This window comes from Protopterus annectens, chromosome 2.part1, assembly GCF_019279795.1.
Source record: "Protopterus annectens isolate FY-2018-M chromosome 2.part1, PAN1.0, whole genome shotgun sequence".
In the NCBI taxonomy this organism is placed as follows: Eukaryota; Metazoa; Chordata; order Ceratodontiformes; family Protopteridae; genus Protopterus; species Protopterus annectens.
The window spans coordinates 283082371-283102007 of NC_056729.1; the positions used below are offsets into that span (position 1 = coordinate 283082371).

Sequence of the window (19637 nt, forward strand, 5' to 3'; positions counted from 1 at the left end):
GCCTGAGTAGAGGCTGAGAAAAGACTGGAGGGTCCATGTTGTATGCTGCTGAAATTGCCGAAGCATGAATCTTAATGGAGGAGTAAGACAGGCCATTGTGGAAAAGCTCTGCTAAATATTCCAGGATGTTAGCTATGTTTGCCAGTGATGCATCTATCCCTTTAGTTGCACTCCAAATGAGATATCTTTTCCATTTTGCTGAATAAGTTTTTCTTGTTGAGGGTCTGCGAGCCTCCAGGATAATGTCTTTAACCCTTTGTGATAAATCTGGGTTATTTTTCCTTATGTAATGTTCCAAGCAGCTAGCTGCAGAGTTTTCAAGCTTGGATGCAGGATTTTGAAGTTGTTCTGTGTTAGCAGGAGAGGTAGTAGGGGTAGAGGCCATGCATGTTCCCGGGACATACTCCTCAGTAGCGGGTACCAATGTTGCCTCGGCCAGTCTGGAGCTATCAAGATGATCCTCGGGTGATCTTCTTTGATCTTCAGTAGCACTTTGTGCATCAAAGGAAGAGGTGGGAATGCATATGCTGTCAGGTTTTCCCAACTGCAGGATAGGGAGTCCACCTTCCAAGCGAGTGGGTGGTATGTCCTTGTGCAGAATTTTTTCAATTGGTGGTTGTGTGGGGATGCGAACAGGTCTATTTCTGGCAGTCCCCATTTCCTTGTGATGGTTTGAAAGATATCTGGATGCAGCATCCATTCGTGGGCATCCGTAGTGGTTCTGCTTAAGATGTCTGCTAGTATATTTTCTTTTCCTGGCACAAATATGGCCTGGAGCTGAATGTTGAGGCTTAGGGCCACATTCCAGAGGTCCATTGCCATCCGGCATAGAGGATATGTATGTGTGCCTCCCTGTTTGTTGATATACCACATAACTGTGGTGTTGTCTGTCCTTATCAGCAATTGACCCTGTTGAAGAAATGGTCCGAATGTCTGAATTGCCTGTTTTACTGCCAGCATCTCTTTTTGATTTATGTGTAAGTTCATCTGGTCTTGAGTCCATAAGCCTTGAATGCACTTGTCCACCATGTGCGCCCCCCCAACCTAGGTCTGAGGCGTCCGTGGTGATAGTCTGGTTTGGGCGAGGCCTGTGGAAGGTCAGTCCTTTGTTCAATTGACAGGCCTGGGCCCACCACTGGAATTCTTGCTTCAGGCATGGAATTATTGGAATTTGAGCTTCTAGGCTGTGTTTGTGCTGAGACCATAAATTCCTCAGGTACCATTGTAACTTCCTCATATGTAGTCTGGCATGCGGTACTAATTATGCAGGATGCCATGTAACCCAGGGCTTGCAGAATTTTCCTTGCTGTAAGCTGGTTCTGCGTTGTTAATGCCATGAAATAAAGTGGTAGTTGCCTTTGTTTTTCTGCTGTGAGGAATGCCATCTGGTTTGATGTGTCCAGTTCTGCACCCAGGAAGGTTATCCTTTGGGATGGTATCAGTCTTGACTTTTTTGTGTTGACTGTGTATCCCAGGGCTTGAAGCAGGTGAATAACTTTTTTCAAATCTTTTGTTATTTTGTCTTTGCTGTCCGCTTGTAACAGGCAGTCGTCCAGGTAAGGATAAATTTGAATTCCCTGAAGCCTCCAATGAGCAATTACTGATGCCAGGCATTTCGTGAATACTCTGGGCGCAGTAGATAAGCCAAAAGGCAATGCTGAGAATTGATAATGCTCTGATCCTGCAAGGAATCTGAGGTATCTTCTGCAATTTGGTCGTATGGGGACGTGCAGGTAGGCCTCCCTGAGATCCAGAGTCACCAGCCAAGACTCCTTGCCCAGCATGGGAAGAAGTTGCTGTAGGGTCAGCATTTTGGAACGATGAGATAAGTGTTTAGAGCGGACAGGTCGAGGATAGGTCTCCATTGGTTTTCCTTTCTTGGTAACAGGAAAAGTCTTGAATAAAATCCTTGTCCTTGTTCCATAGGCGGTACCTTTTCTATAGCTCTTAACCTTAGTAAGTGGTCTATTTGCTGTAGAGCGTTTGTTATTTGGTTTGGAGGCAGGTTTGGCATTCCTCTCTTCCTTGGAAGAGTATGGAAGTGAAACCTGTAGCCTTTGTCTATGGTCTGTAAAATCCATTTGTCTCTTGTAATATGATGCCAATTTGCTGAAAATAAGGCTAATTTTCCGCCTAAGGGTGCTCCCAGTTGTTCCCTGGTAGGCGGTTTCAGAGCCAAGTCACTGTGAATGTCCTGTGGAAGTGGTAGTGGCTGGATCTGTGGCAGTACTCCTCTGGCTGTTAGGCTGCCACTGACGTCCCCTGTAGGCACCTCTGGATTGTCCTCTGCCTCTAGGGCGTCTATTCCTGCCTCTTTGTGCTCTGGTGGCGTCTGGAAAGGACCAATTCTTGGAAGGCCAGTTTCTACTAAACCTCGGAGGCTGGACCTGTAAGAAATCCTTGACTGTCTGGACAGATTTAGCTTTTTCTTCCACCTTCTTCAACACTTGCTGTGCAGGGGAACCAAACAAACTGTGCTTTTCCATGGGAGCATCTAGAAGCTTTGCCTTTACGTGGTCTGGTAGGGATTGCTCTTTTAACCATGCATGCCTTCTGATCACTGTACCAGTCATAGCTGATCTAAAGGAAGCCTCCAGTGCATCATAGCCGCAATTTAAGGAATGATTACTGACCTGCTGAGTGTTATGCACCAAATCCTGAAGGGACTTACGGTCTAAAGGCTCAGGCGAGGAAAGTTTTATAGTGAGCTGATCTAACAGAAATTCCTGATACTGAATCATGTGGAATTGACAGTTTAAGGCCCTAGCCGAAAGAGTAGCAGAAGTATAAACTTTTTTACCCCATCTCTCCAATGCCCTAGATTCTCTTTCAGAGGGGAGGGGGTTTTTGGCAGAGGCTGCTGCTACAGCTTTGAGGCCTTGTGAAATAGTTTCAGGATCTGCAATAGGAGCCTTATACAAATGATAATGTGTGTCCGGAACCCTGTAGTATCTGTCGGGCTTAGCAGGGGCCGGAGGAAGTGAGTCAGGGCAGTACAAACATCATTAAATGCATCATCCACAACTGTAGGTACTGGAGGAATAGCTAAGGGCCTATGCTGTGGTAAATGCAAAAAGGTCCTAAGCCTCTTTCCTGGAGTCTGAAAAATCCTGGCCCTGCCATTGAAATTGTTCCCTCATAGCATGCAAGGTTTCCCCGAAAGAAAATTCCTCAGGAGGAGAGGCAGAAGGTATGGAATCCTCTGCATCAGAGTCCTCATAAGGAGAATAAGGGCCTTCTGGAGGATTTGCATTTTCTAAATCATCAGAGGAGTAATCTGAAGAAACTGGCTCAGGGGGCTCTGCTCTAGGCCTCTTCTCTGGAGGTGGGTGAGAGGCCCTGTCAGGGTGAGACTGGGTTCCCCTGATCAAAGAAATGAGATCCTCTGCTAGACTAAGCATTTGGGTACTAGAGCTAGGCTTGTGAGAAGGGGTTTTAGCAGGCACGGCCTTAGAAGATTTAGCTGCTTTGGCCCTGGCAAAAGCCTTAATTGACATGGATGCAGGGGGTCTAGCAGCTCCACGTGCTGGAGTAGATACATCAAAGGGAGTAGTATCTGATAAGTCCTGAGAAACTGTAAGAGAAGGTGGAATTTCCGTAGCAGTTTCAGCCCTGCTGGAAGAGGCCTCGGTAGAAGGAGGCATGCTTTCGGCCGAAGGAAGAACCTCGGACTCAGTTTCAGCCGAAACCGAGACACTCGCGGTTGGCTTAACCGTGGATTCGGCCGAAACCGCGGACTGCGAGTGTCGGTCCTTTTCCTTATGCTTTTTAACTAATTGCGAAGTCGGAGTCTCCGACGGCATGATATAAGCAAAAGCGGAGCCGAAAAACTCCTCTGCAAACTCCGACCGACGTCTAAGTGTTCGTCGGTTGAAGGAAGCACAGGCTAGACAAGCTGCTACGTCGTGGTCTGGGCCTAAACAAGGTAGGCAGTAAGAGTGGAAATCTTTATGAGGTATTTGTTTCCCACAAGTTAAACAGTTATTCACTTTTTCTGACATCGGCTGAGGCAAGAAAGAGTCCCCAACGGGGTACAGTCTTCGGTAGTAGTAATCTCTGGTTCTGACCGACCGGCACTTGCAAACAGTTTCTGCTTCGGGCGCCACGCTGCAAGAAAGACTGGGAAAATGGCGTCGGCTGATGCCTTTATACCCGCTGGACTGCAGCTATGACGTCGGGTGAAGTGCGACATCAGCCGAGGCCAAAACCAGACTTTGTAATCCGGCCGACCGAAGGGCTGCCTGAGGCCAGGACAACCCATTTGTTAGGACTGCAGATGCATCCTTGAAGGACATCAGGAGGAAACAGGTGGAGCTGCTGAATGGTTTCACCTCAAAACAGCATGTGTGAGGAATAGAGAACAAATATGCGGTCAGGTATGGAAATAAGATACATAAGGAATGCTGGTGGTGGAATGCAGAAGTCCAGGAAGTCAAAGGAAAGGAGGAGTGCAGGAAAAAATGGAAGATAGAAAAGTCGGACCAGGCTAGGAAGGAATACTGGTTGGACAGTTGCAGTAGCAAGGAGTAAGGCATCAGAGGCACTTGACCAGCTTCTGGAAAGTAAGTCAGTATATGGCACAAAGACTCGGGTTGGAAAGCAAAAACAGATACATGAAGATAGTCAGACACCGTTCATTATTCATGCCAGCAACAACCTGGTCAACAGTCCACAGGACATCAAAGGCAGACGGAAGGAGTACTTGCAGCAGCTGCTGAATGAAGAAAATCCCACAGAAGCTGTACTGTCCCAGACTGCCTATGATAAGAGAGCAGGACCCAATGATAGAAGAAGAATACTTAGAAAAATGAAGTTAAAGAAAGCAGCAAGGTCAGATGAGGTCACAGCATATATGATAAAGATGTTGGGTGAGATAGGCGAGAAATAGCTCCTGATGGTACTCGTAGCAGTGAGGGGAGAAAGGCTTATCCTAGATAACCAACTCCTATCACATTGCATGAATGTTCTGGAGGGGGTGACTGATGAAATGGATATGCAGAGTAGTAGAAAGTAAGATGGGAGTTGAGTAGCTCAGATTCCAGATCAGGATACAGTGCAACTGACCCAACGTTTGTGGCCTATCTACAGATGTCTTGTACAGACTGATTTCCACTGACGTGCTCAAACATCGGGTTACTACAGATATGCATCTGTCAAAGAGTTAAATGCATAAAACAGTGGAGATGTGGACTACTCATTCTCTCAACCCTCTCACTTTGTGGACCAATCAAAAACCTCACTTAAGCAGTTTACTGCTTTACCTAATGTTATATCTTATTGGGAGACCCAAAGGGCAGGAAGGACGTGTAATTATCTGACAGGATCCATCTGAGAATACATTTATGTTGTAAATTATCTTTATCTGGAGACAAAAAAAAAAAAAATATATATATATATATATATATATATATATATATATATATATATATATATATATATATAGGCAAAAACTGTTTTCTGACATTACAATCTAAGTGGTTGCTGTGCCAGTCCAACCAAAGACGTTTGTGATTCTGCACCTTGTACAACACTGAAATATTCCCTTGCAATTGCCCCTTATGTGACCAAAAGTATGGCATAAAATTGGCTCTGAGGAATGTAGTACTGAAAGTACTGAAGTAGGACAGACCAACACTCCAAAGTAATTTGGGCATTTTCATAATCCGGTATTCTGGATTTTATATGGTCTTAGAGTTCTTATACACTTAGCATTATTTTTTATGTGGCAATGATGGAGATTCTGGCAAGAAACATGCATTAAATCAGTCAAAATGGCAAAATAAAGAGGTATTATTTCATAGCTTTAATGATCTTTGCTGCAAGTGCATAGCTATGGCACCCCATATGACATCCATACATCCTAAAGAGAACGCCTCTTCCTTACAGATGCACTCTAAATCCTCATTTTACAGAACGTTGTTTGGCAATTATGTCATAACAGTACTTTTGTTGCTCTAATTCTTTGTGGGAATCTGTCACATTACCTCTGTTTTACCTATACTGGCAAATTAGTACTTGTAGGAAGTTTACTCCATCATCTACTCATTATCAACCGTCCTGGCAAAAGTAGGATTCCTCATTAATGGCATATTTCTACACACCAATATAGTGGTTCACAGTTAGTATAATCATCTCTACTTGAAAATTGCAGAGTCACTGACAGGACAGACAGCACATTCATCATCAGTGCTGGAAGACCAAAAGGCTGGGGGTTCATTTCCACTTTTGGTGATATGATTACTGAAACTGCACTGCAGCATTAAGGGGATGCTGTCCATCTGATAGAGTTCTTCGTAGGCTCAGGTGGATGTAAAAGATCCCACAGCACCTATCAAAAACCGAAGGGGAAGTCTCCCCATTCCCTTGCCAAATTTCCCCTTGTAGAAGAAACACCACCTAGGTCTCCCCTGAAAAGAGCTCACTAGCCTTTTGGGACTAACCTGGTCAAACGATAAATAATACAAAAAAAAAAAAAATTTTGTCTGGGAATTGCTGTTCGACTGAAAATTAGAGCTTAAATTCACACACATTTTCAAATTTTTTAAAAATTCTTGACTAATGTAGTAAGGAAAACTATGAATTGATGCATGTAGTATTCCACAACTTAAGAATATGATTTTCAGAACATTAATGGCACTTGTATTCACAGTGTGTCTCAGTTTCACTACTTATGGAAATTGAGAATACTCCCCACACATCAGATAATGGTCATCGCTGAAATGAAGCAAATCAAATCCCCCATTGTTCCACAGCAATTTCATTATACAAATGGCATTTTCGCCTTCCTTAGGATTCTAACTGTAAAAAAATAAGTAAACTGAACAGACAACGTTCTTCTACTTGTTTTTATACCTGTTGGTCCCTGCAATATTCTACATGCTTACTTTATCTACTTCACAATACCCACATGTGATTTATAGATTTTATTCAGCAGACACTTTCTTAGATGATGAAGTTATGTTTAACTTGGCTAATGTGACTACGAGACCAAGAATACAGTTAGCCTCATCCCTGTAAGGTTAATACACTTGTACATTTTTGTCCAAAGCTGATAACTGATCTGGCCATCTTCTCAAAATGGCTTCAAGTGGCTATATTTCCTATTTTCATGTATATGCATCTTGAGCTCTCTCACGTTTTGTGGCACCACTGGTAACTGTGGAATAGGCATATGTTAATCCATCAAAAGACTGATTTCAAGTCAGCTCCATGGCATAGACCGTAGGAGTCATGCCTGCAACCTAGGTGACTGGGGTTCAGTTAGCAACATTGGCACTGGAAACAGGGGAATGAAGGGGCTGTGACCACTCACCTCTTGTGGAGGGGGGACTGTGTGTGCCAGACAGAGGTGTAGCTGCTGTGTTGCCAATACTGCAGAACACAATGGAATACACATCAAGTCAGAGAAGGCAGGGAAACGGAGGAGGCAATGCTACTGCGGTGGCAGAACACTGCCTCATAGTCCCTTTCATTACACACTTCTTGAGAATGGGGCTCCGTATAGGCACAACATCAAGAAGGTGGAGATGTTCACCTCACTGGATGAATGCTCACAGCACACCCACAGCTGGAACATGAGAGTTGGGGAATAAAATCTGCATGCCCTCATTATGACGCTTTCTCCCTGGTAAATCTGACCATCCCTTTGATGGCTGAAAGGAAACAAATGAGACAAGTGGTTGAGAAGGTGAGGTAATGGTCAGTAGGAGGTGGTCTGACACATTCAGCAACTTCTACTCAGTTCTTTATCAAGCGAACGCCATCATCTTCCAATTAGTTAATACAGTCACTCCTTTCTCATACATACATACAGTTCTACAAAAAGGGTTCTTCCGAAGTCACCCATACTACTCTGAACCTGTATGTGCTACGCCGACTTCATGTTGCATCAAGTTCTCTTTGAAAGCTTAAAGATTCTGTGTCTGACATATCTAGCTCCTCGAGTTAGGGCTCTGTGTTTCCTAAAGAATGGTCAGTGGCCTGTGTTCTGCTGCATCACCTACATTCTTTTGAACAGACTGCTTGCATGTCTTAGAGACAGCTGTAGGTCATCATCACAGTATATGCCTGAGGGGGAAATCTCAATTCCTTATCCAGGGAAAATAGCTTGGAAGTGATGTCAGTCTTTCCAATTTGACTTCAAAACATATTTGCAAGTGTTCTGCCTCATGTCTTTAGTCCCTGATCTGTACAGCCCACAATGTCCTCAGCATACAACTTGTGCTTCCTCTCTACACAACACTATTACAGTACAGACTGCAGGCCCCACAGAAAAAAATGATAAGCCAGATTAGATACTGGGATCCACTGGGACAGCACAACATACCAGTTCTCCAGCCCTCCCCCACCCCGATCAACTGGGAGTTAGCAGCACTGCTAGGGATTGTTAAAGCAGTGGTGATCTACTCAAGCATTTGCTAGTACAGTAGGTTACACAAAACTGTACTGTGTTCATCACAGGAATCACTGCTGCAGTATACCTCCTTTTCTAGGGAAACAGTATCAATGCAATACTGCAGGTAGCCCATAGGTAGGAAAGTTATATTATGCCTTTCACAATGGCAGAGGCAAGACTCAACTTTCTTTTAGACTGGATATCCAAACTGCAGTGTCAGAAGAAAGAATGCAGGAATATGCAAGTTATTATTTTACAAACGCCCCAAGCAGAAACCTTAAAATGGCAGCTGTGCTGGCTGTCACTGTGGTAAAATGTGCACTGATTGCAGCCAGTGGCTTTTTGCTCAAATCATGAAAGAAAGCAATATGGTTAACTAACCATTTACAAAAGGCTTTTTGCTCAAATCATGAAAGAAAGCAATATGGTTAACCAACCATTTACAAAAGGGTTGCTTGGTGATTAATAAGAAGGGCTGGTGCCTCAGACTCCTGTCCTTTTAGCATTAACTGGGAGAAGGTCAAGAAGTGTCAGCCTCTACTTCCAAACAGAATTAGAAGACAGTTTGTTGAAACTGGTTGCCACTGTGACACAAACATGCAAACTTGTTTTACTATGTACGTTTCAGGGGTTTCACTTCTAAAGCTCAAAATTTCAAATCCACGAACCTCTAATTATTGAAGACCAGAGGATTGATAATCGAACCTAAAAAACATGAATACTTCTTATTTCATGTTTTTGCAGAGGGCAAGCCCCCCCTTCACCCCCCCATGTGGGAGGCTGCCACCCACACCCCCTACTACTTAAATATACCAATTCAGAGATCGCACTACAGTGAAAAAACGGTAAAGATCCTGGTCCGCACTTTACGGTGATCTCCATTGACAAAGTTCGATATTTCAAACCTTCGATTCTCTGGTCTTCAATAATCAGAGGTTCAATGACTTGAAATTTCGAGCTTTAGAAGTGAAACAGTTCCAGTGGTTGCTGCTCTGCTTCAAGCATCAACAGTTCTTCTTCTTTCGGCTTTTCCTGGTTAGGGGTCGTCACAGCGGAACTCCGGTCTGCTAATGATTGGCAGTAGATGTTTACGGTGCCAAGGTGCCAGCTCGACACCCAACCTTCAACGAAGGCACGCCCTACGCATGTCTTTCGAACACCACTCAACCGCGGGGAGGACATGCAGACTCCACACAGAAGGGGCTCCAGCAGAGAATCAAATGGGAGAACCTCTTGCTGTGAGGCAACAATGCTACTGCTGCACCACTGCGGCTCTTCAAACATCAGCAGTACCATACCTAAATTTAATTATATGCATGTCCACTGTAAACACAGTTCATTCCAACATGCACAGTTTATCCTTTATGGTGTTCATTGGGACATTAAGATAATAAATCTTCAATTTGCTTGAGGATATCACAACAATATTTTACAATATGCATTTGGCCACCATTCACTCAGAATGTCAAAGTAGCAGAGGTATAGACCTTGTCAAAACAGTCCAGGACCCTATTCTCCTTGCCATTAAGAGTGGAGTTAGATCTAGAATTAAAATTATATCCTTGCTTCCAGTGAAATCTCTGGATTGGCTACAGGGATTTCATGAAGGTATTTAAATTCCTCTTGAACACCGCAGTATCTGCCAGGCTTCTGTGACGCAGGTGGCCAGAAGTCAAGATATTGACTGGAAGGTGTCTCAAACACCTGGAAGGCAGGAAGGACCACTTTGAGCTAGGGCTTATCCATGCCCCAAAAGTTCTAGTTAACCTTTCTTAAATTAACACACCTTCATAAGAGTACCATTTACAAGTACTCCCACATAAGTTTCAAGAAGTCTCCCAAATGATACGCCTTCTACTGAGGAACGTAAGGAAGTGATCTTGTCACTGATGGGACCACCACCACAAACAAAATTCATGAAAAATAAGCCAAATGCTCACCTCTCATTTCAGTGTCTGAAGAACTGGACAGTGGAGATTCTCTTTTGGGAGCTAGCGATACCCCTGACCCAGATGACTGTGGAGCTGGAGGGCTGATCCACTGCTAGGTCACAACACATTTCTCAGCAAATTTCCTATAATCAAACATCAGTTCAAGCATCATCGGAGAGGGAGACAGCTAGGTATCAGGCCCACTCTGGCAACAGAAGGCAATGCTCCTGACATGGAGCCTACTAAGCAGGTCATACTACTATTCATTATAAGAATCACTTGAACCAATGAGAGAGAGACACACAATTCTAGAAGGACAGCAGAGATTTTAAAGGGACAATTGTCTTTTGCTGATACTAAAGAACTGGTGTCTGACCAAGGCATTTTAGCCACTCCCTTGGAGATATGCAAGCAGCAGACCCCCCCCCCCATGCTAAAGAACGATTTCCATGGAGTTTGACTCAAGTTGCTCCATTTTTCTTTTTTTCCTCCAGGCTAAAAACCACTTATAGATGATGCCCTGGTCATAGAGATAGTCATAACCAAGATCTCGGACTTCTTTTGTCCTAGTAGTCTTGGAAATTTCTGACCCTACTTGATAAGGTTTCCTTTCTATTGCTCACAGAAGACATCCGAAGTGGAAGTCTACTTGGCAAAAATCTATATTTCAGAAGCTCATTGTTTGGACAGCTTTCTGAATAAAAAGCATAAGCCTTTATTAGTCACATCAAGTAGTAAGTCAGCAATTATCAATTAATAATGCAAAAATGAAAGTTCACTGACTGGGTCCTTGTACTTTCTTGTGGAAATCTGGAATAGGACTAGAAGAGAATGGACCTATAAACAACAAATGTTTGTAGAAAAAAAATGAATAACGGTACAACCAGAATATCATTTTAAGCCATATGTCAGACACCACCGAAGATAGGAAAGGAGCTCTGCATGCAGAGGACACCTGTAAAAGTTTTGGAAATAATAACAGAGGGGGTTGATGTCTGCTTCTAGCTATTTCCCATGGATAAGAAATTGCACTGCAGTGGAAATGCCTGTAATGACATTAGGAACTGTGATGCTTCTCAATATTACTTTGTCTGCAGGTTATGCTATACCAGCTGGTAAGAAGAGGATAGGATTCAGTAAAATCCAAGTATATCTGGCCTTCATTACTCAGCCAAGCTGTAACTAAACTGCCTTTTCCTGTCACATGCAGGGTGTTAGTACACTCACACACACGGCCCAATAATTAAAGGCTTGCTCTCAGTGTACATGACTTACTCCGGTATGAGCCAACTTTACAGATAGCCCTTACACCGAAGTCAGTTAGTTTACAGTGAGGGCAAGTCTTTAAATCTAGCCCGCAATCTACAAATAGCTGACAGAGCAAGAAGCTTTGCCTGTCCATGAATGCAATATGTTAATTGTATAAAAAAATACACAAACATTTCTGTATTTAAGTCACCTGGCTTACATACTTGACTATAGGTATTTTCCTTCGGAAACTGCCGATATATTGATATACTATTGCTTACAGTAATTTAGTTCAAATAAATCACACAACAGCACCTGCTCAGATAATGTGTTTCTTAGATATGGACTCTTTGGTCCCAGTTCTGAAAGGAGTTTGACACGTCTGAAGTGGTTAACCCCTGCTAGATGTGTGTCACTTGCTGATCTGCAGTAAATCCATCAGTAACGGTTCAGAGGAAGCCCTGTATGCCAGGCACAGGTCACCTCTTAGCAGTCTATAGGATCCAGAGTATAGTGAAAGGGCTTCAAGTCAGCCAACTTAAAGCATGTTGTTTAGACCCAGTGTCCTTTTGGTATCTCTGTGTGTGTTTTAAGTTGTTGCATGTGTTGGGACAGATGCATGCTAAAGGGGGCATTATACTTTGACTGGCCTAATGAGGCCGGAGTAAAGGGGGACACTGACACCCCTGGATCTAGGCAACATCCCTTTGTTTATAAGCTGTACAATATAGAAGGGATTTCCTACAACAGTCAAAAGTTAAATCACCGTCCACATAGGTTCCCAAATCCTTAACTGGGTCAGCTCTTAGGGGTGCTAATGTCAATGCAGTAGTTCCCCAGGGTGCAGGACTTCCCAAAGGATACAATAATGCAGTTTTTAATTTATTTTTATTTACTTAACATTTGTTGACCTGGAAAGTCACACTAGGACAGAGCTTATTTTCAGTGGAAGCCCCCGTGGGGAGAAACTCTCCAGATGCATGTTTTTGGAATGTGGGAAGAAACTGGAGTACCCGGAAAAAACCCATGCGAACACAGGGAGGACATGCAGAATCTGCACAGAAGGCACCCCAGGTGAGAAAAGAACCAGTATTTAGTTTCAGACCATGATTTGGACATGGACAGCTGTGACCACAAGAAGTGAAAATGCAATATGCATATGCTTTTTTGTTTCAGATTTATTTATTTATTTATTGCTACAGTAATCAAATAAGTTTCGGGAAGGAATTCATACCCAGATAAAACCAAAGCAGATGCAGGGAAAAGGTCAGGAATGAAGTGCTGACCCTACTACATCCCTGAGGCCGAGTTTAACTACTGAGGCACCATGATGCCCAAACACAAACAGTGGTACATTACATTTATATACCTCAGATTCATTTTACCAAGTATATAAGTATATTTTCTTTGCTATACTACTGTATGATGCACATGTATAAAAACCTTTTTTCTTCTTGCCTTTTAAAAGTGCACGATTGCATCTAATAAAAAGGTACAACATCTTAGACTTCAGTTTGAAATACCTCTGAAATTTCAGTCCTCTCCTCAAGCTCATTATCACAGTCCTTTTGTTATGAAAACTCAAACCTATACTTTCTAAACGGCAAGTTCAAAGATCAAGGTTTCTCTACAACCACTTTAAAAATGACAGCTCAACAAGGCCACAGGATTATGTAACATGTACTAGGTTTGCTTGGCTCCAGCAATATGTTATGGCCTCCTTGTCTCTGACATTTCTCCTTGCCAATAAATATTCATATTATCTATACAAATGCAGACTTAAACAACTGTTGAAAACTGTCAAACTGTCGATGTCTCAAATCAGTGCAGTAAGATTACGCAAAACAGCAAAGTTTCCCAGAAATCTTACTGCAGAAAAAAATAAAATACTTAAAATGTCTCAGAAAAAGGCATTTGTTTTTACTACGCCATTATTCATAGTGCAGATTATTCAATTGCTCTGGAGCACCACTACTAACACCTGGTAAAGAAAGTGCAACATTCCAGATATACAGCACAAATTACTGTTTGCATTCAGTACAGGCAGTGAGTTAGATTTAATAGTAACTGGCCGGTGTAGTGGTGCAGCAGTTAGTGTTGTTACCTCACAACAAGTGGCTCCCTGGTTTGATTCTTGGCTGGGGTACCTTCTGTGCAGAGTCTGCATGTCCTCCTTATGTTCGCGTGGGTTTTTCCCTGTTGCTCAGTTTTCCTCCTAAATTCCAAAGACATGCATCTGGAGCATTTCTCCCTGTGCCTCCGCTGAAAATGGGCACTGTCCCAGCTGGACTTTCCCAGTAAATAAGTGTTAAATAAATAAAAATATCACAGTTGTAAATTTAGATACATTTTAAGCAAAATGTAATATATTCAAGTAACATTCAATGACAGGATTTACGTTGTGCAGCATTTACCCATGAGTAATGCAGTTAGATCACAAAGTCAAAGTCTGAGATATTTAGTGGAAATGCAGGTGGGTAAAAACATCATCACGTACACCCCAACTCGGATTATTGCTATTATACCTTGGTATATAATTTTGAAGTGTTAGCTGGATTAATTTCTCATTGTAATAATGTTTAAAAACAAAGCTTCCTGCTTTTAACATTAATTTTGAATTATTTAACCAGATTTTTAAACGTTATTTGTTACTTGTGCCATACATACGTGTTTGTCAGATGATCGACTTTTCAGAAACTCAAAAAACAATACTGACGAGACCATAAGACTGAGTTTCTGAAGACTTGAACAGAAAAAAAAAAAAATACCTTTTTTTACATCCCACTTGCACCCCCACACCCTCTGCAAATAATATATACCAACTCCAAGATGACACTACAGTGAGGGAAAGGTAACGAGGGACAACTAAACAGATGTGTATTTAAAGCACAATACCCTAGTGTAAAGCAGATTTGTGACTTTTGGGTCAGAGGAGTGTTAGCAGAGGACTCTAGCAGGAGCTATGTAGACCAAAAGGAATAAGAATGGTTATCTGAAAGGTATCCCTATTACATAAGTAAACTAACTGTTGAGAGGAGAAACTGTCTGGACGTATTAATGAGTGGGAAGAAGGTCAAGCTCTTTTGTTATTTCCTCTTGCTGGAGCTGGAAAGAGGAGTATTCAGCTTTTTAAAGGTCTCTACTGTTATTTTGCCAGATGCTCTGTTACAGTCCTGTTTATAAATGAACACTGGATTCAAGTGTAAAAAATTGCTGCACTGTGAAAATTAAGCTAGACTGAGGTCCGATTCGCTCGATAAGAACTGCATTTCCTTCCATAACTTCTTTAATTTGTCAATAAATATGATTTTAATGCATTTCACAAACCACACTACTTTCATATATATTTGATCCATATCTGTATTATATATATACATGGGCTTACTGAATATAAATCAAAAAGACCCAAATGTCGATATTCAAATTCAAAACAATGACGAGAAAACACAGACAACAACATGTTACTATGCATGCACTGAACAATAAGCTCAGCACATGCAAAAATTAAAAAGGCACAAACGTTTTAAGGGATCAAGCAGTCCTGCACCTAACACTCCCAGTTAATTATACAAGGATCAAAAACTATCTGGGAAAAGGGCATATTCCCCAATCCCGAGAATTGTGTGATCTTGCATACCTGCTGACCAAATTTTGCTGACTAAACAGATGTCAACCAAAATGCCATTCAATTAAATTCATGGTTCCTACACGCACATACACTCATTTTCAAATTCAATGGTGAATTCATTTTCTCATACATGTCCTTTTCCACCTGTATGAATACCGTTTCAAGGTATACTTACTTTCAGATTAAAATGCTAATGAACAAATCACACTAGAAGTATTTAAGAATGATTTGCAGTGCAGGGCATGTTTTTCATGAATGCAATTAGTTTTCTTAACGTGTTTTTCCAAGAGATGAAACAAACAATGTAGAGATCAAGCACAAAAGTCTTGCTATATGGTTTTATTTTTTTTACTTTTACCACATGACTTCTAGACTTCAAATTTGTATTATTTAATTCAGTAGCTTTTATTTTGTGAATTTTTATGATGTGTGACTTGGTTTTAAAATGATTAATTTCTGTATTTTGTCACCGTTTTACATACAGTACATTTATGTAACTTCTTGAAGTATATTGGAATTATATTTATTTCCATATTTTTGCTTTATAAACTATCATGTTGAAACTTTAAGAAAAGCCTGTGTAGATAAACAATTACAGCTCTTTTTACAATGCTAAATGCTGTCCATCTCCTATTGAACGCTCAAGGTTTCTGTGCTATTATGCTGAGTGCACTCCCCTACTACTGAAATTCCAGTATTCTAAAAAAACTTATTTCACTGACTGTAAATATATTCATTTATTTGTACAGTTATTCACAACTTTCCCCATCTGAATAAGTATCCTTCAAGGGGTACTAATTTCATGTTCCATAGTACAACCTTCCCCTTACACGAAACGTTTCACTGCATTGTAGTTATCAGCAGTTATGGCTCTGGTTTTCACTTAAGAGAGCAGCAGTTTCTTCAGTGTTTTCTTCAAGAGCTGATGAACTGCAGTTAATAATGGAAACAGTATCTTGGCTCTAATTTTTGAATTCTTCTCTCCAAGTCTCATTAGTTTCTTTTTAATATTTAGAAGCTATGGTAAATCTTTTCATTATTGATTTGATATATTGGACTATGCTTTAAATATCATTTAATGTATTGTTCTGTCTTTAGTTTTGTTTTGAAACAATGTTTGATTTTTATTTTTTTAATTGGAGAGAGTTTTACTATGGGTAGTAAATAGGGTGCTTGTGCCTACTTGTGGGGCTGTACCTTGCTAATGTGGGGCTGTTCCAAAACATCCTAACAGTGGCAAAGCACTTTTTCCCGGCTTATGATTTTTTTGCTTATGACATTATTATTATTTAATAGCTGCCGCATATTTTTATTTGAAAGTTTATGTCCCATAACAAACAGAAACAGCAATGTTTTACTATATCTGCCCCCCCCCCCCAAGTCTCGATAATACAACTCAAGAAGGTTGCAGGAAGATGTTAATAGCAATGTCATAATTTGTATACCTAGAAACTGCCTGCTTTGTAAAAAAGTAATGGATAACATACATCTTAACTGTACAATTTTTCTCAGAATGTCCAGATTTTTGTCTCATTTTTGGTCTGTTCCTCATAAAAAATTGTTTTTTTTTTTGACAAATTACTGGGATGATCCAAGGATTAAAGTCACTAAATAATGACCTACATTTGAGTTTCAGACTTTAAATATTTCAGAAAATGCATGCTAACCAATCACGTTACTCTAAAAACTTTCTAAGTTTATACAATATTTTAAAATGTGTCGCTATTTTGAGGCCTTTGTCCCATCGTTATGTCAGGCTTTGTCCAGAATCCTTGCAGTAAGAGGTTGAAAGGTATGTTTTCTAAACAGGTAGAGGTATCACAGCACCCCCAAACTTACTCACTCCCCTCCCCCAAACTATGCTTGGGGGGCTGAGTCTGTTTATATATCTTGGCAAGATGTAGCACCAAACTCTACTTTAATTCCATCCATTAAACCCTCTTATCATCCATTCTTGAAGGGGAAGGAAGGGCTGTGATTGGCATCAGTCTCCCTTACAAATGGGATCGACCAAACTGGTTCCATCACTGACCGTTCATGATGCACGAGCACTCAAGACACAAGATCATTGCCACAGTGAAACTGTCAAACTGTTTTAGGTGGGAGGAGGTAAAATTATACTCATTCCCCTTCCCAAACTTGGATCCACTGACTGAGACTCTGTTAAACCCCTGTCACTACTGCCACACTTAGCAAAGTTAATACAGAAAATGGCAGTGGAGTGATACTGACACATGCGAGTAATTCTAAACTGGAACATGCACAAACAGCATTTACTCTTATTCTCAGACAATACTGAAGGTGTATACACTCTAGCACACAGCTAAAATGTGCTATGCCAAGAGCAGGTACAACACACAAAATCTTAAGATATTAGCAACCCACCACCACATGCAGCAATATCCATCACTTTAAGGTTTCTAAAAGGTATTACCTTACAAAATAATGATCTGTTTCTGTGAGATTTTCTTGACTATCTGCAAGAAAAGCATCAGAAAATGAAAACCAGTTGCCACTATGTTCTATTTTAAGCACCATATTCAAATATTGTCAAATCACCACTCATTAGTTACCATTTTAGATACTGGTCTGCTTTTTTCATAGAATTAACAGACTGAAATATGATGATTAGTTTAAGGTACTGGCTTATACATTAACATAAAAATGCTTAGCTGTTCTTGCCACATATGAAAACCATCTACAATGACAATTTCCTAACAGCAGCTTTATCCTGGCTGGCAGTTGTTAAAAAAATAAACAAAAAGGTCAGCACCACCAAAGTGATTATGAAACGCAAACAGTAAAAAGGCTTATAGATGCAATGCAAGATTACAAGGTTTCTCATTCTCGGCTATACAGTGATAGCAGATGATCGTTATAAAACGCAACATTTTAAGAAGCACAAAGAAAGCCTGCAAATAAAGCATCAATAATGCCCAACAAAAATCAAACATATGAAAAATGCAAAACATGTGAGCACAAACCACCACAAAAATACCTCAAGAGACTGTTGTAAATTCAGAAGGAACAGTATTATCTTTAGAGAAAACGGTGAACAAACACTTACCAAATCAGGTTAGAACACTCTACTCATATCCTCCCTACCCCAGCATACCAAGCAAAGGCATTCCTGCAGTACAGAATGCCCGTCTTTCTCTTTCTTCTGTCTGCAGCCTTCAGCATACCTCTAAGAATTCTTGGTAAGCAAAAAATAAAAACAGTCCTATGCTCCCCAGCTGAATGTGTGAGGGAAAGGTACAGAGAAACTTGTAAAGACAGCCATTCTCTGAACACTATTCACCATTTCTCAAGTTGAAGGGAGACCATCAGTAAAAGTAATTTACACCCATACCTGCATAAGACTACTATTAAAGAATGACACAGACTGAAGTGTTTTGTAAAGGTGTGGACTAATTATGAAGTGACTGCAGTACAATTTAAAAAAACTTCAGAAAAAGTACAGTTGTGTACACTTACCATAAATGTAGTTGATAGAGTGTATTCACTGTTGAAGTCATTACATTTGGGTTATCCTGCTGGCAGGTTGCCCTCAGTCGGCCTGAATTCCAAAGTCTTGGGTCATGCGTCGGTTGCTGTTGCCTCTTCCCTGACATCAGGTCGTCAGGGGTATAAAAGATGCTGCCGACGTCATTTTCTTTAGTTTTTCTTGCCCCAGATGTCAGGTGCCCCCAAAAGGGTAGGCTAAAAATATGTAAATAAAACAGACATGCACCAAAATGAGCTTTACCTTCATCTATAAGCAAATACACCACCTAGGTTGTATAGATTAGAGAAGCAAAGATAAGTTCCAGCAAAAGTAAGGGGGATGGCGGATGGGTAACCTGGACTGCAACGGTGAATACACTCTAACATCTACATTTATGGTAAGTGTACACAACTGTACTATGTTATTCGTGTTTCACTGTTGCAGTCATTAGTCCCAAAGCTATGGTTGGGGGGGCTGGAGCTAAACAGCATTAGGAGTGGCTATGAGGTCCTGCAGAACTGCAATGGCCAAGCCTGCCCTGGATTTAGAGTAAAGAGGCATATTGTAATGTTTTGTAAAGGTATGCACTGAACTCCAAGTAGCAGCCTCTAAAATGTCTTTGGTTGGTACTCCCCTGAGAAAGGCTGCAGAAGTGGCTGCAGCTCTGGTTGAATGTTGCTTAATGCCCTTAAGCACTGGTTTGCCATGCTGTGAGTAGCATAAATGAATGCAGTGACCTATCCATTTTGAAATAGTCTGCTTGGAGATGGCCTTTCCTTGTGATGCCTGCAGCATATGCCACTAGTAATTGTTTTGTCTTTCTGAAAACTTTAGTTTTGTCCAAGTAGAATCTAAGTTGTCTGTGTACGTCCAAAGAATGCTGAATTTTCTCTCCCGTGTTCTATTGATTTGGATAAAAAGTTGGCAAATGAACAGTTTGGTTAAGGG

At 41.2% G+C, this 19637-nt stretch overlaps 1 protein-coding gene across 1 annotated transcript in view; it reads right to left on the reverse strand.

The window, feature by feature from the left end:
- Positions 1-17740, reverse strand: part of CASP6 (caspase 6) — a 1203724-nt gene extending 1185984 nt beyond the window's left edge. Inside the window, exon 1 of the mRNA XM_044063443.1 lies at positions 17637-17740. Coding sequence (XP_043919378.1) covers positions 17637-17740 — 104 coding nt within the window. The remainder of the gene's footprint in view (positions 1-17636) is intronic.
- Between the last annotated feature and the right edge of the window lie 1897 nt (positions 17741-19637).